The sequence below is a fragment of the Amblyraja radiata genome, chromosome 10 (genome assembly GCF_010909765.2).
Source record: "Amblyraja radiata isolate CabotCenter1 chromosome 10, sAmbRad1.1.pri, whole genome shotgun sequence".
Lineage (NCBI taxonomy): Eukaryota > Metazoa > Chordata > Chondrichthyes > Rajiformes > Rajidae > Amblyraja > Amblyraja radiata.
The window spans coordinates 4,814,614-4,837,046 of NC_045965.1; the positions used below are offsets into that span (position 1 = coordinate 4,814,614).

Below are 22,433 nucleotides of genomic sequence, written 5' to 3' on the forward strand. Positions count from 1 at the left end.
CCCGTGCCTGCCTTCTCCCCATATCCCTTGATTCCACCAACCCCTAGAGTATCTAACTCTCTCTTAAATCCATCCAGTGATTTGGCCTCCACTGCCCGCTGTGGCAGGGAATTCCACAAATTCACAACTCTCTGGGTGAAAGAGTTTTTTCTCTTTTTGCCTCCCCTTTATTCTCAGACTGAGGCCCTTGGGTCTGCACTTGCCCAACATTGGGAACATTTTTTCTTGCATCTAGCTTGTCCAGTCCTTTTATATTTTTATATGTTTCTATAAGAACCCCCTCATCCTTCTAAACCAGTGTCCTTCCTCAAATTGGGAGACCAAAACAGTATACAATACTCCAGATGTGGTCTTACCAGAGCCCTTTACAACTGCAGAAGATCTTCTTTACTCCTATACTGAAATCCTCTTGTTATGAAGGCCAACATTCCATTAGCTTTCTTCACTGCCTGTTGTACCTGCACGCCTACTTTCAGTGAATTGTGTACAAGGATACCCAGGTCTCGCTGTACCTCCCCCCTACCAAACCTAACCCCATTGAGATAATAATCTGCCCCCTTGTTTTTGCCACCAAAGTGGATAATCTCACATTTATCTATATTATATACTGTATCTGCCACGCATCTGCCCACTCACTCAACCTGTCCAGGTCACCCTGCAACCTCCTAACATCCTCTTCACAGTTCACACTGCCACCCAGCTTTGTGTCATCCGCAAACTTGCTAGTGTTGCTCCTAATTCCCTCTTCCAAATCATTAATATATATGGTAAACAGTTGCGGCCCCAACACCGAGCCTTGTGGCACTCCACTCGCCACTGCCTGCCATTCTGAAAAGGACCCGTTCTTTCCTCCTCTTTGCTTCCGGTCTGCCAACCAATTTTCTATCCATGTCAACACCCTACCCCCAATACCATGTGCTCTAATTTTAGTCACCAGTCTCCCGGTTGCCAAACACCCGGTTCCCGATCTTATCAAAGGCTTTCTGAAAGTCTAGATACACTACATCCACTGGCTCCCCTTCATACATTTTACTTGTCACATCCTCATAAAATTCCAGAAGATTAGTCAAGCATGATTTTCCTTACATAAATCCATGCTGATTTGGACTAATCCTTTTACTGCTATCTAAATGCCCCATTATTACCTCTTTAATAATTGACTCCAGCATCTTTCCCACCACCGAAGTCAGGCTAACTGGTCTGTAATTCCCCGTTTTCTCTCTCCCTCCTTTCTTGAAAAGTGGGATAACATTAGCTATCCTCCAATCCACAGGAACTGATCCTGAATCTATTGAACATTGGAAAATGATCACCAATGCATCCATTATTTCTAGAACCACCTCCCCGAGATGCAGACCATCAGGCCCAGGGGATTTATCATCCTTCAGTCCCATTAGCCTACCCAATACTATTTCTCACCTAATGAAAATTTATTTCATTTCCTCTATCCCCTTAGATCCTCTGTCCTCCAGTACAACTGGGAGATTGTTTGTGTCTTCCTTAGTGAAGACAGATCCGAAGTACTTATTCAACTCTTCTGCCATTTCCTTGTTACCCATAATAATTTCACCCGTGTCTGCCTTCAAGGGACCCACATTTGACTTTGCTACTCTTTTCCCCTTAACATATCTAAAGAAGCTTTTACTGTCCTTCTTTATATTCCTGGCCAGCTTCCCTTCGTACTTCATCTTTTCAGCCCGTATTGCCCGTTTTGTTTCTTTCTGTTGTCGTATGAAAGTTTCCCAATCCTCTGGCTTCCGGCTACTCTTTGCTGTGTTATACATCTTTTCTTTTAGTTTTATTCTATCCCTAACTTCTCTTGTCAGCCACGGTTGACTCCTACTCCCCTTAGAATCTTTCTTCCTTTTTGGAATGAAATGATCCTGCATCTTCCGGATTATGCCCAGAAATTCCTGCCATTGCTGTTCCACCGTCATTCCTGCTAGGATCCCTTTCCAGTCTGAAGAAGGGTTTCGGCCCGAAACGTCGCCTATTTCCTTTGCTCCATAGATGCTGCTGCACCCGCTGAGTTTCTCCAGCATTTTTGTGTACCTTCGATCTTCCAGCATCTGCAGTTCCTTCTTGAACCCTTTCCAGTCTACCTTGGCCAGCTCCTCTCTCATGCCTTCATAGGCCCCTTTGTTCAACTACATCACTGACACTTCCGATTTAACCTTCACCTTCTCAAATTGCAGATTTAAACTAATCATATTATGATCACTACCTCCAAGCGGTTCCTTTACCTCTCATTCTCTTATCAAATCTGGTTCATTAGACAACACTAAATCCAGAATTGCCTTTTCTCTGGTCGGCTTGATTAGAAGCTGCTCTAAGAATCCATCTCGGAGGCATTCTAACTCTCTTTCTTGGGGTCCTGAACCAACCTGATTTTCCCAGTCTACCTGCATATTGAAATCCCCCATCACCACAGTGACATTATCTTTGTTACATGCCAGTTTTAACTTCTGCTGCAACTTACACCCTACATCCGTGCTACTATTTGGGGGTCTGTAGATAACACCAATTAGGGTCTTCTTGCCTTTGTAATTCCTCAACTCAATCCACAGTGACTCTACCTCGTCAGTCCCTATGTCTTCCCTCACAAGGGACTGAATTCCATCCCTCACCAGCAGAGCTACCGCCCTCCTCTGCCCACCTGCCTGACCTTTCTATAGGCTGTATAACCCTGAATATTAAGTTCCCAGGCCCAATCTTCCTGCAGCCACGTCTCAGTAATCCCCACCATGTCATATCTACCAACCTCTAACTGAGCCTCAAGCTCATCTACTTTACTTCTTATACTTCACGCATTCATATACAATACTTTTAATTCCTTACGCATCTCACCTTTCACATCGATCCCTATTACTCTCCTATCCCTTTGTGAGCTTTCTTTCCCTTTAATTCTGGGGTCATTAACTATCCCTTTACTCCCTTTCCCTTTAACTCTGGCCCTGACTATCCCATTTGACACCCCCCCCCCCCCTTATTGTCCCAGACTGCATCATCTGTGGGTCGTAGTGTGGTGAGGATTGAAGAGTCAGAGAACACAGTGTAGTGAGGAATGGATGGTCACAGTGTGGGGGTCACAAAGTATCTCTGTCGTTGGTCATCGTTACCTTGACAACAGTGACGAAGGTACTGTAGAGGAAACTGATAATGAACAGGATGGCGAAGGCAGCAACTGTGAGCACATTGTCATCTCCATCCAAGTCCCCCGGCTCCTCCTTCCCTTCCTCACCTGTCAATTCTGTGCCGGCTTCAGGACAAATGAGAAGATGAGACAGTTAGTTTGCTGCGGATGTTTTGTGAAGATCAACAACGTGTGAATAAAATGAAGACAACAGGAGGACAGGAAGACAGGAGGCTTGGGTCAGTTCCACCGTTCAATGATATGTGGAGATCTATCACCAGTTCCACTGAGCTGACTTTCCCCCACATCCATTAACATCTCGTATAGTCAAACTCTGCAATCTCAGATTTAAAATCACCTTCAGACCTGGAACCAAATGCTAACTGTGGAAGGCAATTCAAAACTTCCATGAACCTCTGATAGACACAAAAAGCTGGAGTAACTCAGTTGCACAGGCAGTATCTCTGGAGAGAAGGAATGGGTGAGGTTTCGCGTCGAGACCCTTCTTCAGACACCATGACCCACTTCCATGTAGCATGGCTACCTCTAACTTTTAGACCCTGTACTTTGTATAAAGTTGGATTTCCATAAATCAGGGAGATCATTTGTAACCCAGGGAGCACTGTACACAACTACAAAATAATTCCTCCTCATCTAGTTAGTTTAGTTTATTGTCACGTGTACCGAGGTACAGTGAAAAGCTTTTGTTGCGTGCTAACCAGTCAGCGGAAAGGCAAAACATGATTACAAATGAGTCAATCACAGTGTATACATACATGATAAGGGAATAACGTTTAGTGCAAGGTAAAACCAGTAAAGTCCACTCAAAGATAGTCCGAGGGTCTCCAGTGAGGGAGATAGTACTTCAGGACCGCTCTCTGGATGTGGTGGGATGATTCAGTTGCCTGATAACAGCTGGGAAGAAACTGTCCCTGAATGTGGAGGTGTGTAAATAGATCTTCACAGGATAATCTATTCTGTTAGCTCCCATTAACTTTGTGAAAACATCAAACAAAACTTCCTTTAGCCTTCTAAATGACAACTTGTTCAGCATCATGAAAGTAAGCATGCAGGTAGGTACAGCAGGCAGTGAAGAAAGTGAATGGCATGTTGGCCTTCATAACAAGAGGAGTTGAGTATAGGAGCAAACGTCCAGAAGCAAAAAATACTACAAAAAGTTGTGACCACTGCCCAGTTCATCGCTGGCTTTGACCTCCCCACCGTCGAAGGGATCTATCGCAGTCGCTGCCTCAAAAAGGCTGCCAAAATCATCAAGGACCCACACCATCCTGGCCACACACTCATCCCGCCATTGCCATCAGGAAGAAGTTACAGGAGCCTGAAAACTGTAACGTCCAGGTACTGGAACAGCTTCTTCCCTACAGCCATCAAGCTATTAAACACAACAAATAAGCTCTGAGCTCTGAACTGCAAAAGACTATAATATTGTTTGTTATTTGCACTATTTGTTATTTATTAAACTTTTTCTTTTTTTCTCGTTCCCCGTTATGCACTATGTTCACAACAGAATATTCACATATTCTGTTGTGCTGCAGCAAGTAAGAATTTCCTTGTCCCGTCTGGGACATATGACATTAAAACACTCTTGACTCTTCTTGACTCACTCACACACTGCAACACTTGTCCTTCAGTGCTAAACTTGCCTGGCCCCTATTTTGTGACGGGGTAAAAGATGTGATGATTCGAGTGAATCTCAGCACCGTACCTTGAAAGCTTTTCACTTCCCGGCTGATACTGGTGTTCGAGGGGGGATGAGACACTGTACAGCCGAAGACTAAGCCTTTTTTCCAATACTCTGAACTCACAGACAGGAAGTGGCTGGCACTGAAAGTCCCCCCCTGCTCCAGAGCAGTCGGTGTAGCGCTGGTGGTGGAGGAGTTCGGGGCTCCGTCTTTCTCCCAAGTGATGTTTATGAGGGCCGGGTAGAAACCAGAGAGCACACACTCGAGGGTGGCTGTGTTGCTACGCTTGGTCTCTTGGTGAGCTGGATGCAGCAGTCTGACCTTGGGTCTTTTTGTTCGAACTGGAACAGAGGAGCAAAGTAGATGTGAGACCCTCTTCCTCAAGGGCCTGTCCCACTTACGTGACTTTTTCAGTGACTGCTGGCACCCATCACAAGTCGCCGATGTTGAAAATGTTGAAAATCCAGCAGCCACCAGCACAAGGTACGACTCTTTGGCAACTACTCACGACCATACAGGTTTCACCCCGTGACATGTTGCCAGGGTGTCACTTGTATGGCCGTGAGTAGTCTCCTCAGTCGCCCAAAGAGTCGTAGCGTCTTTCTGGTCGCTGCAGAATTTTCAACATGTTGAACATTTTCGCTGACCTGCAACGACCTATGACGGGTGCTGGTAGTCACCGAAAAAGTTGCGTAAGTGGGACAGGCCCTCCATGGTAACTAATGTTGGCCATATCATTGCCGATCTCTCGCCCACCTTTGGCACTTTCTGTCCGTGCTGACACTGGTGAGGATGATGGAGATCGTTGGGCAGAGCACACAACCTCCACCCAGCTGGTCCACTCCTCCACACTGCTCCGGAGTTTACTGCTCACTCTGTCTTGGGTACTTTCCCCTCTCGGTTGGCGGATCACAGCCCCTGGGTCCACAGACAGGGAGCTGCGCCGGTGCCAGTCCAGACGCAAGCAGCCCCCCATTTGACTCCGGGGAAGGAGCGTTCCGTTCGCGGAGGGGGGAGAGACGCCACCAGGACCGCACGTTGCGGTCCACAGACAGGGAGCTGCGTCGGTTTCCAGTCCAGAGGCACAGGGGGAGTCAGGCGCTCCCGCTACATTTAAAAAACGGACCATCAGGTAAGTCTACTCTGAGGTCGGTTTTCCTGGCAAAGGAGAGTTTTTGCTTTGTTCCAACAGCCAAGAAAAAAGAACAAAACAAGACTCTCCAAGAAGCCTGTCCCCAGCTCGACTCCAGCAGACAGGCGTCTCATCAGTGGGGGACAGGAGGCGGTAGGACCGCTAACCCAGCGCTCCGCCATCCCCGACACTGAGCCGAGCCCAGTTCCGCTAGCGCCTGAGCAGCGGACTGGATGTCAAGACATCCGGCCAGTGGTATCCGATTCGTCGGACGGGGACGTCTCACTGCCTGCTTAGGGCAGAGACAGCCGCATGAGCCGCTTGGAGCGGCTCGTGGAGCGTAAGCTCCAGCGAGACGTGGTTCGTGAGGAGCAGTTTCGCAGAGGGAGTTCAGGCACTCCCTCCACAGTGCCTCGTGCACTGGCCATTGCTTCCTCCTCATCCGAGGACAGCTTTGGCGACCAGAGCTGGGCTGGTCAAGAAGAGGGGCACTGTCTGAACAACATCGGGAGTATGCTTGAGGTACAGGATCAGGAAGAGCTGCTGGGTGTGGCCGCTACGTGGTTTCACCACGAGCAAGATGGCCTTTCAGTCTTAACCGATGGCCAGCCTACTACCTGTTTTTTCAAAAAAAACTCTCCAAGACAGGTAGCCATGAAGCGTTGGTTTCATCACACCTCCTTTAAATTGCATTTACTCAAAGTGCCCGCCATTATTGGGGGATACATTGAGCAGCACATTTTAACCCAAATATCTTAAAATTGCATTTGATACCCTGACGTCGGCTATCATGTCCACCTGCTCATTCCAGAAGGGCAGGGTAGTATGGCAAAACACCTGACCCTACTGTTCAACAGTATACCCCGTAACTTCTCAAGGGAAGTCACAAACCTGCCCTCAATCTATGAAATTCACAGGACTGTGAGAACGCCGACCTCACAACCACAGATCCTGCGACCTGGCACTTACCAAACCAGTCCTAAAAACTGGACGAAGTGTTCAAACTATTTGGCACAAGAGGGCAGAGTCTGGAATGAGCACCACACTAAACCAGACAGCAGTACCTCTACGCGTTCACCAGGGGCGTCTCCCTCATGGTACTGGTGAAAGCTCGGGGCCTGCATGCCAATCCCGTAAGCCTTTGTGCCAGGGCCCACAGCAGGCCCCATGGAAAATGTGCCACCCCCCAACAAACATCATCCCTACAAGAACAAGGAACCAGAAACCGAAGAAAACAACAATGAAGACAGATAAGTATGGTTCCTACTATCACATAAAGGTGAAGGGTTTGTACTAACGCCTGGTTAGGAAGCTATCACTCTTGGTAGTTATATACCAAAAAATATATTCAAGGGGAATAGAATTAATATCTTGCCACCAAATCAGCAAGCACCCCAAGGGGTCTACCTTCCCACGATGGTGAATGTCGCACCATCATTGATTAACCACTTGAGTATTTCACCAGGTATACCCACATGGGATTTGTAACTCCTACCATGGATCCAAGGATACTTTATGGTAGACATCGACTTTGAAGATGCATACTATTCAGTCCCTTTTCATATGTTTTTCGGATATACCACAATTACCTGGATGGGGTAACCATGGCGAGCATTGCCATTTTCATTCGCTGCACATCTCGCGTGTGTATGTGACAAATAAACTTGATTTGAGTATTGAGTTGGCATATAAGCCGAAGCTATTCCAGAATTCAAACCAGCCCTGACACTTAAGGAACATTCCGTCATGGCATGTCTATATATTAACGACAGACTATCCTTGGATAAAGCTTTATTAGCTGCATTAACTACTAACTTATTTAGCGGGCTCTGTCATATATCCAGATATTACGTTGACCATCCACAACATTGTCTATCTGGTATTCATTAATGCTATCAGTTATGGTAACATTTAACCACCAATCAACTACGTGGCAAAGTAATTGGGATAGTAGCAGCATTACCAGCTACTGAACATTGTACCTTTCCTATGAGCTGAGATACTAGTGTTCAAACTATATTCCATACCTATAATATGGTGGCAAATGGACTACTGGAGTGTCATCATGGGATTCATCTGCATAGGAAGGATTATGGTTGTACACTTCCACCTGGTTTGAGTAACATCTTATGTGTTCTGATGTGTTACTGAGCTTGTAATACTTAGTGCCAATACGAGTTGACTTAAACGTGTTATACATCAAATTACTTACTTCTAGTGAAACATTGCTCAGTAATGCACCATTTTGCATGTTCGTTTATAAATTAACAACACAGTGGTGGCATATACCAAACCACTTGGGCGTAGAACATCGATATTAGGTGACAATTTATTAACAATTGGTAACCGTATGTCGTCAAACATGTTTGACCATCAGTAACTTACCTATTCAGGTGAGCTAAATGCTGTAAACAAACATTTAAACCAAAAATATTTGCTGAAATTACTGAGCAATATTGACACCAGATATCGATTTCCTTATATTCAATTAAATCGCCACGTACTAACCTACGTCGCATGAAACTGTGAGAGAAGGGTTAATAGGGATGGTTGATTTATCCTAGAACTCTGAAAATTATAACTTAGAAAGAAATAAGGTGTCAGCAGAAGCCAGACTGCTGGTCGAAGAAAGTAACAATATACAGGACAGAGGGAACTTCTAGATAAAGAAGTAACAGATAAAAACTCCAGCAGAAGCCTTTGACGTCAGTAGATGTTCCGAGACGTTTCTGGACGTTCTCGTGGGAATGTGGGCTTTATGTTATGATTGGACGAAGCTCGATGGGGAGACATGAGGTGGTGACCATAGTGAAGAAAGGTATAAAAGACAGATACAACCTCCATTTTTGTGTGTCTCTAGAGGATGATAGAGGAGGGACACCCTTTTCTGCGCAGAAATGTAATAAAGGAAAACTTGTTTCTTTGATTTTGTCTCTGAAGAGTTTGTGATTGATTTTGAATCTCACAGATGGGGGCTCGGTTCCGGGATCAATTACTCCAGCCAGCTGACGGGAGTAGACGGACGAAGGGAAGGTGCACCCTGCTGAATTCAGCAGTCTCAGACTCCTTGCTTGCCGCCAGCTGTTTGAGCAGTAGTATCCAGGACCACACAGAGAGACACGAGAAACAAGTGATAGTGTAGGAGTGGTTGGAAATCGCGAAAAGTCAATCGAGCAATTCCAGTGCATGGAACCCAGGTAGGAAAATGACTATTAAGTACTTCCTGGGCGATTGAGAATGATGAACACGGTATTAAGAATATAAGACCTTGTACAGGCAAGGCAGGTATGATGAACACGGTATTAAGAATATAAGACCTTGTACAGGCAAGGCAGGTATGATGAACACGGTATTAAGAATATAAGACCTTGTACAGGCAAGGCAGGTATGATGAACACGGTATTAAGAATATAAGACCTTGTACAGGCAAGGCAGGTATGAACACGGTATTAAGAATATAAGACCTTGTACAGGCAAGGCAGGTATGATGAACACGGTATTAAGAATATAAGACCTTGTGGTTAACGCCCTGAAAGATTCAGGGGTCTATACGGGCAAGGCAGGGATGATAAACACAGTGTTAAGAAAAAGGGAGGGAAAAGGCTGTGGGCCAAATCCCCGCATTCTGCCCAATAGTCCATTGGGGCAAATGCTGGACCCTGGAGGGCAGGAAATACCCAGGGGTTGGAGAAGCCAACAATGATAAGGTATAGTCAGTTGGGGAAAATGCAGAGCTGCATATGGGCAGGAGATGTCCACGGAAAATGCAGAGCCGGAGGGGGCCAAAATACCCAAGGGAAAGAGAAGACAGGGGCCGGGGTGGACGAAAATCACCCGGCCAACAAGACGGGGAGTCAAAGGGCAGAAGGGGAAGATTTCGGTAGAAATTAGACCCGAGGGAGGTACCTAGGAGAGGACCCTGAGGGGGAAGGGAGTTTGCCTCCTTGAAGATTCATTAGGTCTGACGAGAACAGTTAGATCAATTCCTGAGAGACAGGAAAATTCCTGAGACAGGATGATAAGGGAGTTACTCCCGAAAGTAGCAGATAAGAAGACGGCAGAGGCCGCGAAAGGGGGATGTGATAGAAGACGGCAAAGGCCGGGGACAACAGTGCAGGCAGGGAGAAAATATAAATTGATTAATCTATTTGAAGTAAGAATGAAACAAAGTGATTTGTTTGAAAACTGGTTTGGAACAAATGGTTAAAATGAGCAAGTTGTAAAATTGAACACAGACGCCCCGTGGCGGAGGTGGGAATTCCCACTGTGTTTGGGCCGTGGGGGATTGCGAACAAGCTGCAAAAATTAACTCTTTGTATCCTGGTAACCTGAAAAAGAGAAGTTGTAAAAATCGTTTCTTGATGTTCTTTTAGATTTCTTGTCAGTAAAGTTAACTGGAAATAAGTTAATTGATGAAACATGACCAGCTTTTATGTTGTTTTATGGTAGACATACAAGTTGAGAAACACAGACAGAGAGAGAGAGAGAGAGAGACAGACACAGAGACACAGAGAGAGCCAGATACAGAGAGAGAGAGAGAGATACAGACACAGAGACAGCCAGACAGAGAGAGAGAGATTTTATTTATTTAGCGAATGCAAAATCCTTTAGCCAAGCAGTTGCCTCTTGATCTGCTGTGTGAAGGGTGACAAGTCCTCCTTTGAGTCTTTGTTGAAGGCATGCTTCAATGATGTGTTGTAAGGGAGTGCCACAAGCACACCGTGGGGTTGGGCTGCTGCCCCATTTGTGAAGGCTGGCCAAGCAGGGGCCATGTAGTCCTGAATCTATTCAGCGTCGAGAAAGAGAGAGAGAGAGAGAGAGAGAGACAGACACAGACACAGACAGAAAGAGAGAGAGACAGACAGAGAAACAGAAGTAAGAGACGACAGATTATCCCTTGGAGCACCCATGAATTGAGGGCTAAAATTAAAATTAAAAAAAAAAAAAAAATGGATTAGGGCTTTGGAGGAGGAGAACGTGGGACGATTGTTGGCCATGGAAGATTTGAAGGCACCATTGGTGAAGTGATGGGAACCACTATGTAAATTGTTACAATGACCGGCAATAGACTACAAACATGGCCGCCGTTCACAAACTTACCGGCAACAGCGCCACCGTTAGGTCAGCTGCTGTTACTGCAGCCTGACTACCGGCTACAGCGCCATCTTCTGGTTGGATGCCGTCATGAACGAGGGTTTGCAGGCCCCTCAGCAAATGTTACCCACTTAAGGTGAACCCCAAGGAACAAAGGGGAATGAAAAGGTGGAGAGTTGAAAATGAGCAAGAAATAGAAGGCAACCAGTTGATGAACATTATATTATGAACTATTGTGGTGGAAGCCATTCTTCTTAAAGTCAAGCAGAATCAGTAAACAGTTGGTCTCTGCGGTCAATGTCAATGAACAAAGCCTCTGGTTGAAAAGACTGAAATAAGTGATGAACTGACACAAGTGAGTCCTATGACGGAACCAAGCGGGGCCAGAGAATTACATGCCAATAATACATGTCTTGGGGAACTTTTCCTCGAAAAGTCCTATCAGGAGTGAAATTAATCTGGAGATGATAAGCCCTAACAGGACTGGGGTCCCCAAGAGAGAGGAAGGGATTTAAGGAAGGATGTCAAGAAAGGCTAGGATGAGGTAGGTTTTTTAAATTAGATGGGAAAGGCAGAGTTGAAAGTTGAGGGGCAACTTCTTTACTCAGAGAGTGGTAGCTGTGTGGAATGAGCTTCCAGTGAAGGTGGTGGAGGCAGGTTCGATTTTATCATTTAAAAATGAATTGGATAGTTATATGGACGGAAAAGGAATGGAGGGTTATGGTCTCAGCGCAGGTATATGGGACTAGGGGAGAATACGTGTTCGGTACGGACTAGAAGGATCGAGATGGCCTGTTTCCGTGCAGTAATGGTTATATGGTTATACCCTTAGAAGGTATTTGCTGATGTGGACAATTTGTTGGTTTGTTCCACAAGTAAAGAGAGAGAGAGAGAGAGAGAGATACGTCAGAATATAAGACAGCAGATGATGACCTTGGGAAAGGCAGGATATAGTTCAGACTAGGTCGGAAAATATGTTGAAATTGTATGGTGAAACGGAAAAAGTACATGCCAAAGAAGTTAAATTAAAATGCAGACAAAGCAGCTGAAACAGCATCTGGAAGAGATGTCCAGGGTAAGTCTGAATCAATTTAGGTATAAACACTGTAGTGTCGTTTATGATGAATAAGGTAATTAAGAGGTTTGGTAAACCTACAGAAATCAGCTTTGACAACGGATTGTTTTCATTTGATGAAAAGAATAAATGGAACATTTGTGTAATGCTCTTCCATTGGCACTGAAGAAATGTTGCATGCAAACTAACCAGCCGTGGGTGGCACAATAGAGAAGTCCCTGCAGGGGACCGAGTTTGGAACAGTTACAGATCGAATAATTAAAAAAAAGTATATGAAACAGTTAATAATGATATACAAGTCTATTTATGAACAGGTAAAGTAAAAGCTGTCGGAGATGGACCAGGAGGAAGGACCCTTTAAACCTGAAGACAAGGTGTATGTATGAGTTTTCTAAATCACCGACCGATGTTCGTTTAGAAGGTTGAGATACCTAGTACAATTTCAATAATTACATGAGGGCTGTCCTGCAGGTACGAATAGATAATAGCCCTGAGGTAAGTGAACAAGAGGACAAAGAAGAGTAGAGTTTTAACAAGAACGTTGTTTGACATCAGTGGTGGGAAATAATGGAAAGGATACTAAAGGCAATATTATAGGGATTTGGATAAATAGGGTAGGATTAGGAAGAATTAGCATGGATTTGTGATTGTGATATTTGACTAATCTTGATTTTTTACCTTAAAAAAAGAGGTTATTAGGGAAATTGATGAGGTTAAAGTGGTGAACTTCAGTAAGGCCTTTGACAAGGTTCAATAAGGAAATAAGGTTGGTTAAGAAGAGGTTAGTAAGGAATTGCAAGATGGATTAAAAAGTGTCTGTATGGGAAATGAGGGAGAGTAATGGTGGATGATGTTTGTCAGGTTGGAGGTCAATGACTAGAGGGGTACCTCGGGGATGTGTGCTGGGTCCACTGTTGTTTGTCATGTGAATCAATAAAATGGATGTTGGTGTGGTAAGATAGATTAAGAAGTATGTAGATGATACTAAGATAGGTGGTGTTGTGAATAATGAAGTAGATTTTAAAAGTGTACAGAGAGATTTAGGTCATTTGGAAGAGTGGGTTGAAACATGACAGATGGATTTAATGTTGATAAGTGTGTTACATCTTGGCAGGACAATTCAAATTAGACGTACATGGTAAAAGATTGTGAATTGAGGAATGAAGTTGAAATCAGAGCATTGTTTATAGAAGTTGGGTTGTAATGTTAAATTGTACAAGGTATTGGTGAGGTCAATTGTGGAGTATGGTGTATAATTTTGTTAGGCATATTTATAAGAGCAAGGTTGAACGAGTTAGATATTTGGGGAAAGAGAGAAGGAATACCCACCATAGAGGGTAGTGATGTTTTCTTAAGGAAGTATCTGGCAGTATCTCGTTCTATTACAGAATTAAAAACCAAGGGGCTGCTGGCACAGAGTCCCGATCTCGACTTGCCACTCCATTCTGTGAAAGCAGAGAACTGGGATCTTGTAAAATCATGGAAGGAAGAAAAGCTGTAACCTAGGTGGACTGGACCCTACCTTGTGTTATTAATCACCGAGACAGCAGTACGAACAAAAAGAAAAAGGGTGGACACACGCAAGCCGATTTAAGGGTCCTGTGGAGGCCCCACCGGACAATATCAGCCCATGGACTGTGCGTGAAGGGAAGGAACCATTGACTTTGTGCCTATTCGGATGTTGTATCATTCCCTGCGCACGGGGTCTGGCTCAGCGATTTATAGAGACAGCCCTGACAAAGAACAGCACCGTCATGATGGCCTTCAGAACACAGTATGACTAGCGAGAGGAGGATAGGGAGGCGAAGAATCTGCTGCTAGCACTAGAAAAGGAAGATATAGTATAAATCAAGAGATGCGTAGCAAAAAGAAAAATGGTGGATTGTGAGAGAAGGGTTAATAGGGATGGTTGATTTATCCTAGAACTCTGAAAATTATAACTTAGAAAGAAATAAGGTGTCAGCAGAAGCCAGACTGCTGGTCGAAGAAAGTAACAATATACAGGACAGAGGGAACTTCTAGATAAAGAAGTAACAGATAAAAACTCCAGCAGAAGCCTTTGACGTCAGGAGATGTTCCGAGACGTTTCTGGACGTTCTTGTGGGAATGTGGGCTTTATGTTATGATTGGATGAAGCTCGATGGGGAGACATGAGGTGGTGACCATAGTGAAGAAAGGTATAAAAGACAGATACAACCTCCATTTTTGTGTGTCTCTAGAGGATGATAGAGGAGGGACACCCTTTTCTGCGCAGAAATGTAATAAAGGAAAACTTGTTTCTTTGATTTTGTCTCTGAAGAGTTTGTGATTGATTTTGAATCTCACAAAACCAATCTCAAGGCAGCGGCGATGGATTCATCCCCGCGTATTGGGGGGGGGGGGGGGGGGGGGGGGAATTAATCTCTATGTTCTCCCTTCCTTCTACCTCTTCAATAGGTACTACGGCTTCATCAGTCGGGTACTACGCAAAATACAGTGGACTAAGTACACAGGCATGGTTCCCAGTGGTCCTCGACATGGCCATTAAAAGAAATGCAGAATTGGGAAGACCACTGCTGTGTTTGGATCAGCAGCACTATCAACATGATGACAGCACTCCGTCACATATCCACTAGGGAACATACCTGACGAACATCAAGGAATGGGACTGTTCAAAAACAGAAACTACACATTCAACTACAACAAAAACCTGTACTGGAGTTCCTGGCAGGTCTACACCACAATGAAGGAAATGTTCTGTCAGCCTACTCAACTTGGGCACCACGACAACAGGGCAAAGGGTACCACTCACTGGTGATCAGATACAGGAGAGGTATATTCAATCCATTTCCCAGAAATAGGTACACCCAAATTGGGATGTCAGTGAAGTCCTGACATACCTTAGGGGATGATCACCAGCCAGGTCACTCACCCTGGAACAGCCTACCCTGAAGATGGACATGCTGGAGGCCTTACCTCAACATAAAGAGCCAGTTCTCCCATCTACTGTGATTGGACAACATGGTTATAACACCAGATAGTGTCACATTTCCCATTCTAGGGCTGGCCAAACAGAACAGACCAGGAATATCAGGTCCAGTCATGGAATTCCGGGCATACCCACCTGAACCACGTTTTATGTGTCATGACCCACTTAGAGATCTACATCGACACAATAAGCAATACCGAGGGAGACGAAAAAGCCTTATGGGTCAGCCACAATAAACCTCATGGTCAGGTGACGAGCTAAACTATCTCTAGTGGCTCAAGCAGGTACTGGGAGTTGCTGGAATAAATACTAACGTGTATAAATCTTATTCCACCAGGACAGCTTCCACGTCAGTAACTAAGAGGATGGACGAGCCTATGGACCACACCCTGGCTACAGCAGGGTGGTCTAGGGAGTATACGTTCCAAACTTTTATAACAAACTACTGACAGAACCTGTGTCGGTTGCAGAAAAGAATCTGCAAAAAATATATAATTTAAGCCGGGGGAGCATTTGGTCTTGTTGTTGTTAATAACACCATTATTGTTTTTACAAACAGATACATGGTTGATTACGATAACATACTTCCTCCCTCGAATGACTTTGGCAGCGAGTGAAGTATGAATTGTTACATGGTTTGAAATCACAGAGCTTTAAAACTTCACGTAGTCACTCACGTGACTCCGAAGTAAAATAGTAAGATTAAACGAGAATTTACCAGTTTGAAGTTTGATCTGGATTTTATGAGGAGTTACGATGAGGGATTACGTGCCCTCCGCTCCCACCACCCTCAATAATATGGGTCAAACTGATAACTGAGGTCTCCTTTTCTTTACTATGTTTATTTCAATAACTGTGTCTTTCTGTGATTCCAAACCGCTGCTTTGAAGTACGCCGCGCATGCGTGCTGAGCGGGTTCTTCACGTAATCCCTCATCGTAACTCCTCATAAAATACAGATCAAACTTCAAACTGGTAAGTTCTCTTTTAATCTTAAAAGATTTGTTATTTGCACTATTTGTTATTTATTGAACTTTTTTTTTCACTTCCCCCGTTATGCACTATGATTACATATTCACATATTCTGTTGTGCTGCAGCAAGTAAGAATTTCCTTGTCCCGTCTGGGACATATGACAATAAAACACTCTTGACTCTTCTTGACTCACTCACACACTGCAACACCTGTCCTTCAGTGCTAAACTTGCCTGGTCCTTACTTTGTGACGGGGTAAAAGATGTGATCATTAGAGTGAATCCCAGCACCGTACCTTGAAAGCTTTTCACTTCCCGGCTGATACTGGTGTTCGAGGGGGGATGAGACACTGTACAGCCGAAGACTGAGCCTTTCTTCCAATCCTCTGGACTCACAGTCAGGAAGTGGCTGGCACTGAAAGTCCCCCCCTGCTCCAGAGCAGTCGGTGTAGTGCTGGTGGTGGAGGAGATCGGGGCTCCGTCTTTCGCCCAAGTGACGTTTATGAGGTCCGGGTAGAAACCAGAGAGCACACACTCGAGGGTGGCTGTGTTGCTACGCTTGGTCTCTTGGTGAGCTGGAGGCAGCAGTCTGACCTTAGGTCTTTTTGTTTCAACTGGAACAGAGGAGCAAAGTAGATGTGAGACCCTCTTCCTCAAGGGCCTCTCCCACTTACACAACTTTTTTGGCGACTGCCGGCATCCATCATAGGTCATTACAGGTCGCCGAACAAATTTCAACATGTTGAAAATCCAGCGGTGACCAGCATAAGGTACGACTCTTTGGGCGACTGCTCACGGCCATACTGGCTTCACCCCGCGACATGTCGCCAGGGTGTCGCCTGTATGACCGTGAGTAGTCTCCTCAGTCGCCCATAGAGTCGTAACGTCTTTCAGGTTGCTGCTGAATTTTCAACATGTTGAAAATTTTTGGCGACCTACAATGACCTATGACGGGTGCCGTCACCGAAAAAGTTGCGTAGGTGGGAAAGGCCCTTCATGGTAACTAATGTTGGCCATATCATTGCCGATCTCTCGCCCACCTTTGGCACTTTCTGTCCGTGCTGACACTGGTGAGGATGATGGAGATCGTTGGGCAGAGCACACAACCTCCACCCCGCTGGTCCACTCCTCCACACTGCTCCGGAGTTTACTGCTCACTCTGTCTTGGGTACTTTCCCCTCTCGGTTGGCGGGTCACAGCCCCTGTTGTTCTCTCCCTTCCGCTCACTTGCCAGTAGATTTGGACCTGGCTCAGATCAGCGCCCATTACCATGCACACCACAGTAGCGGTCTTGTTGATCCAAATCTCTTCAGTGGAGGGGTTTTGGATAAAAACAGACAATTCTGCAGATGAGAAATAAAAAGCTTACAAGCCGGACAAGGTCTGGTGTTGTCGTCAACGATCAACTGGACTCTGACGACTTGCATTCATTTTCCAGACTCACTTTATTGACGTGTGCATAAGGAGAGCAGCACAGTCCCAGTTACCTGCTGCTCTGTAATTCCACTCAGCATTTATACAGAGTTTGACGCTTGAAATTATGCGCATACTCTAATTTCTTATAATTGAACACAATACATTTTCCACAACACTTATACAAATACATTAACACTAATGGCCCTGTCTCACGGTGCGAGTCCACCTACGAGTGATCCTGATTGAAAGAAAAAATCAAACTCGTGGTTGCCTACGAGATTCCAAGTTTATGTTCACGAGTTTAAACGTGTTCCCACGTGTATGTCTAAGTTTGCCGTTTACTTCTCATTTCTGCGATGTACCAAGTTACTCTCCCGAGTTACCAAGCTCGTCTCCCGAGCCAACAACGACTACCGATGTGTGGAAAAATCATCACATGGTAAAAATGATGTCATGCAGTTTTTTTTCACTATAAAAAGACCCAGCCTGAAGAACGATCTCGACCCGAAACATCACCTATTTCTTTTCTCCAGAGATGCTGCCTGACCAGTTTGGTTTAAACTGGTATCTGCAATTCCTTCCTTCAAACCTTTAGAGCATTTTGTTTCAAGAAACAATCCTTCCAAAATTGCATTCAAAAGTCCACTTGAACAGCATTTGTTCAAAGTCTGGCATCAATCATTGAAAGGCAGAGGCTGTTTTGTGTCGGGAGGAACTACAGATGCTGGTTTACACCGAAGATAGATACAAAAAGCTGGAGTAACTCAGCGGGACATGCAGCATTTCAGGAGAGAAGGAATGGGTGACGTTTCTGGTCGAGTCCCTTCTTCAGACTGAAAAAACCTTTCGACCCTTCTCTCCACAGATGCTGCCGGCTTGGCTGAGTTACTGCAGCTTTTTGTGTCTAGTAAGATTGTTTTATTCCCTTAATTTATCTCTCTTCAAAACGTTGGTAAACTTCTAACAAAAAGATTATGTAAATTGAACATTAATATTATTTTTTCTCCCAACAGCAAGGTCCATAGACCAGACGGATAGCAGTGTGTGTCTCTCTACTCACCCAATATGTCCGTCAGAGCAGCCGTCCCACCGTCGTGACAAACTGTATAAAAAGCAGTGGCTCAAAACATTGCTGATTGGACAGATCTGCCCAGAAACCACCACTTTCACACTCACCCCAGCCCTGGGAAACAACATTTTCAGAGCTCTACAGTCACCCAAGCCCGCCCGCGAACCTCTGAATGAAAGACAAAGATGTTTTCTTCAGCAGTGGCGTCCCAGAGTTTCCCAGCGCCTGGCCCAAGTTTCAATTTAAACTCGGGTAAACTGATTTTTTATTAAAAACCCGAATACAATTGGCCCTTAATTGTAAATATGAGAATGTTTTCCTATATTGTACGGTAGACTATCATCCAGTGTAGATACCATAATTTATTGGAAAAATATGAATACACGAATACAGGGGTTAGTTAAAAATTGTAGTCATATCCCATCTACATCTCACTTTCTCCCGTTGTGTTTCTAAGAAAGGTCATTAAGGACATGTTATGTGTTTTTGTTGGACTGAAAGCAACTCATTTACAACGTAAAGTTGTGGGTAACTTTTTAGGAGAATACTTGTGATGTAAAGAACTTGAAATTAATTTATTTTACATAACACACAAAAATAACTCTGGTCTTAATTACCAATGCAGCTTGTGAACTTATTTGCAGGTGCGGCAGCATCTATGGAGCGAAGGAAATAGGCAACGTTTCAGGCCGAATCCCCTCTTCAGACTGAAGAAGTGTTTCAGGGCAAAACGTTGCCTATTTCCTTCGCTCCATAGATGCTGCCGCACCCACTGAGTTTTTCCAGCACTTTTGTCTACCTTCGATTTTCCAGCATCTGCAGTTCCTACTTGAACTTGTGAACTTATTTTGTGAACTTCCCCACTGAATGCTTCCTATCTTTTGCAAGCATATTGCACGGGTTAGTACAAATACAGTTAAAACTCTGAATAACAACACGCCACAAAGGAGCTTCCAAAGATTCATTTATCAAGAAGCTAGAGTAACTAAGCGCGACAGACGGCATCTCTGGAGAGAAGGAATAGGTGACGTTTCGGGTCGAGACCCTTCTTCGGATTAAACCTGCATCTGCAGTTCCTCCCCATTTATAATTTTTACATTTATAAAATTCCCATTTATAAAATTATAAAATAAAATCCCATTTACAACATTGTTTTGACCAATTGTTCTCTAACGCGGACAGACTGGGTGGAAAGTGATGCCTGACAAAAATCCCCTGTATAACGCATCAGCCTTCAATAGCTGATGTTAATGTGTCGGATATAAATCCTGAGACGGGCCACATGTCCCATATATCTGCTTCTCCATAAAAAGTGCATTAACCTAACAGGGATTCATGGAACCGTTTCAATGTGAAAAGTTAAAGTTCTGAAGGGAACTAATTCACTCTCACAATGCAGCTTTCCCAACACTGTATGGTTCATTCTTTTTACCACTGTTTCTCAGATCCCCGGTGAGTGCTTTTTGCTCCTTAACAGTGAATTATTAGATCACTGTAAAATGTTCCATTAAGATCTGACTAATCTTCAACATTTCACTTTTGGCACTCAGGCCAAACCCACGTTACTCACGAGTCACTACAGTAAACTCACGGGCTACGACAGTATTACAAGGAGTTTAAAAGTTTCACATTTTTCCTTCAAGAGTAAATTTGACTCGTGGAAATCTTTCAAAATGTTGAAACTTTTTCATAACAAGTTTCCCGAATACCTGCCGTTAGCGTTACGAGTCGCTAAGTTACGTCCACAAGTTCCGACGTTCCCGCTACGTTAATCCTACGTGATTACCACGAGTTTGATTTGTTTTTAACTCGGGATCACTCGTGGGTGGACTCGCACCGTGGGACAGGGGTTTAACACAAATAAAAATACATGCTGTTCAATTCTTTATTGGTATTTAATTTTAGTGCACCATAGAAAGCATTTTATCAGGATGCATCACAGCATGGTTTGGGAACAGCTCCATCCAAGAAATGGCAGCGAATTGTGGTTGCAGCCCAGATCATCATACAAACTAACCTCCCTTCCACTGACTCCATTTACATCTCATGCTGCCTCGGCAAGGCCAGCAGCATAATCAAGGACCAGTCGCACCCTGGCCACTCTCTCTTCTCCCCTCTCCCATCAGGAAAAAAGGTATTGAAGTATGAAAACACACACCTCCAGATTCAGGGACAGTTTCTTCCCAGCTGTTATCAAGCAACTGAACCATCCACTCACCAACTAGATCGCAGTCCTGAGCTATCATCTACCGCACTGGAGACCCTCACACTATGTTTAATCTGACATTATCTTGCACAAAACATTATTCCCTTTATCATGTATCTGTATACTGTGGATGGCTTGATTGTAATCATATAGTCTTTCTGGTGACTGGTTAGCACGCAACAAAAAGCATTTTCACTGTACCTCGGTCTACGTGACAATAAACTAAACCAAACCAAACACCCCTCGGCCCACACATTGGGCATTGCATCCCCCACCATATACCATTACTCCTTCCACCATCGACACTTCACGCTGCCTCAGGAAGGCAGCCAACATCATTGAGGAACCCTCACATCCCAATCATTGTCTCTACTCCCCTCTCCAGAAGATACAAGAAGCTTGAAAGCACGTAGCAGCAAATTCAAGAACAGATTTACTTTAAGCACCGACAGGCAGATGTTTAATTGTAACATTGGAATAGAAGAGTTACCAATGATGAGTTGTCTCTTTTATTCAACATCATCCGTGCACACCCACTGAGGACAGGGACTCCTCAAACAACCATCCCCCTTGTTGGACACAGATGTCATGTGTGGCTCAGTGGTGAGCAATGTCACCTCATGAAAGCTGCTGTCTTTGGGATGAGGCTTTAAGGTAGATGTCAGCAAAGCCACGGCATCACCACAAGAGTTCTGCTCGGAGTCCTGAGCTAATATTTATCCTGAACCCAAACAGCTAAACACAGGTGGGCTGTGGGAGAGCTGGGAAGGGGAGGGGAAAGAGGGAGAAAGCAAGGCTACTTGACGCAGGAGATCTGGCCAGATTTGGTTTGCCGTGTGTGAGCTGACATCAGGTACATTGTCACAGCTGGGCTAGGAAAGACCATGGTCCAATCATAGAAACATAGAAAATAGGTGCAGGAGTAGGCCATTTGGCCCTTCGAGCCTGCACCGCCATTCAATATGATCATGGCTAATCATCCAACTCAGTATCTTGTACCTGCTTTATCTCCATACCCCCTGATCCCCTTAGCCACAAGGGCCACATCTAACTCCCTCTTAAATATAGCCAATGAACTGGCCTCAACTACATTCTGTGGCAGAGAATTCCAGAGATTCACCACTCTCTGTGCAAAAAATGTTTTTCTCATCTCAGTCCTAAAAGATTTCCCCTTTATCCTTAAACTGTGACCCCTTGTTCTGGACTTCCCCAACATCGGGAACAACCTTCCTGCATCTAGCCTGTGCAACTACTTAAGAATTTTGTAAATTTCTACAAGATCCCCCCTCAATCTTCTAAATTCTAGTGAGTACAAACCGAGTCAATCCAGTCTTTCTTCATACGAAAGTCCCGACATCCCAGGAATCAGTCAGGTGAACCTTCTCTGTACTCCCTCTACAGCAAGAATGTCCTTTCTCAGATTAAGAGACCAAAACTGTAAGCTGTACTCCAGATGTGGTCTCACCAAGACCCTGTACAACTGCAGTAGAACCTCCCTGCTCCTATACTCAAATCCTTTTGCTATGAATGCTAATATACCATTCGCTTTCTTCACTGCCTGCTGCACCTGCATGCCTACTGCTTCACCTTGAAGTTCACCTTGTGTCAACCTGACGGTCGCATGGCACAGTGATAATGGAGTTAACGACCACAGTCAATCTCTGTC

The 22,433-nt window shown here is 44.6% G+C and overlaps 1 gene segment (V, D, J or C); it reads right to left on the reverse strand.

The window, feature by feature from the left end:
* Positions 1-2,998: 2,998 nt before the first annotated feature.
* Positions 2,999-20,807, reverse strand: LOC116978098. The segment is given in 4 exon segments: positions 2,999-3,259; positions 16,373-16,690; positions 17,117-17,419; positions 20,780-20,807. Coding segments are annotated over 4 exon segments (822 nt in total).
* Positions 20,808-22,433: the final 1,626 nt, after the last annotated feature.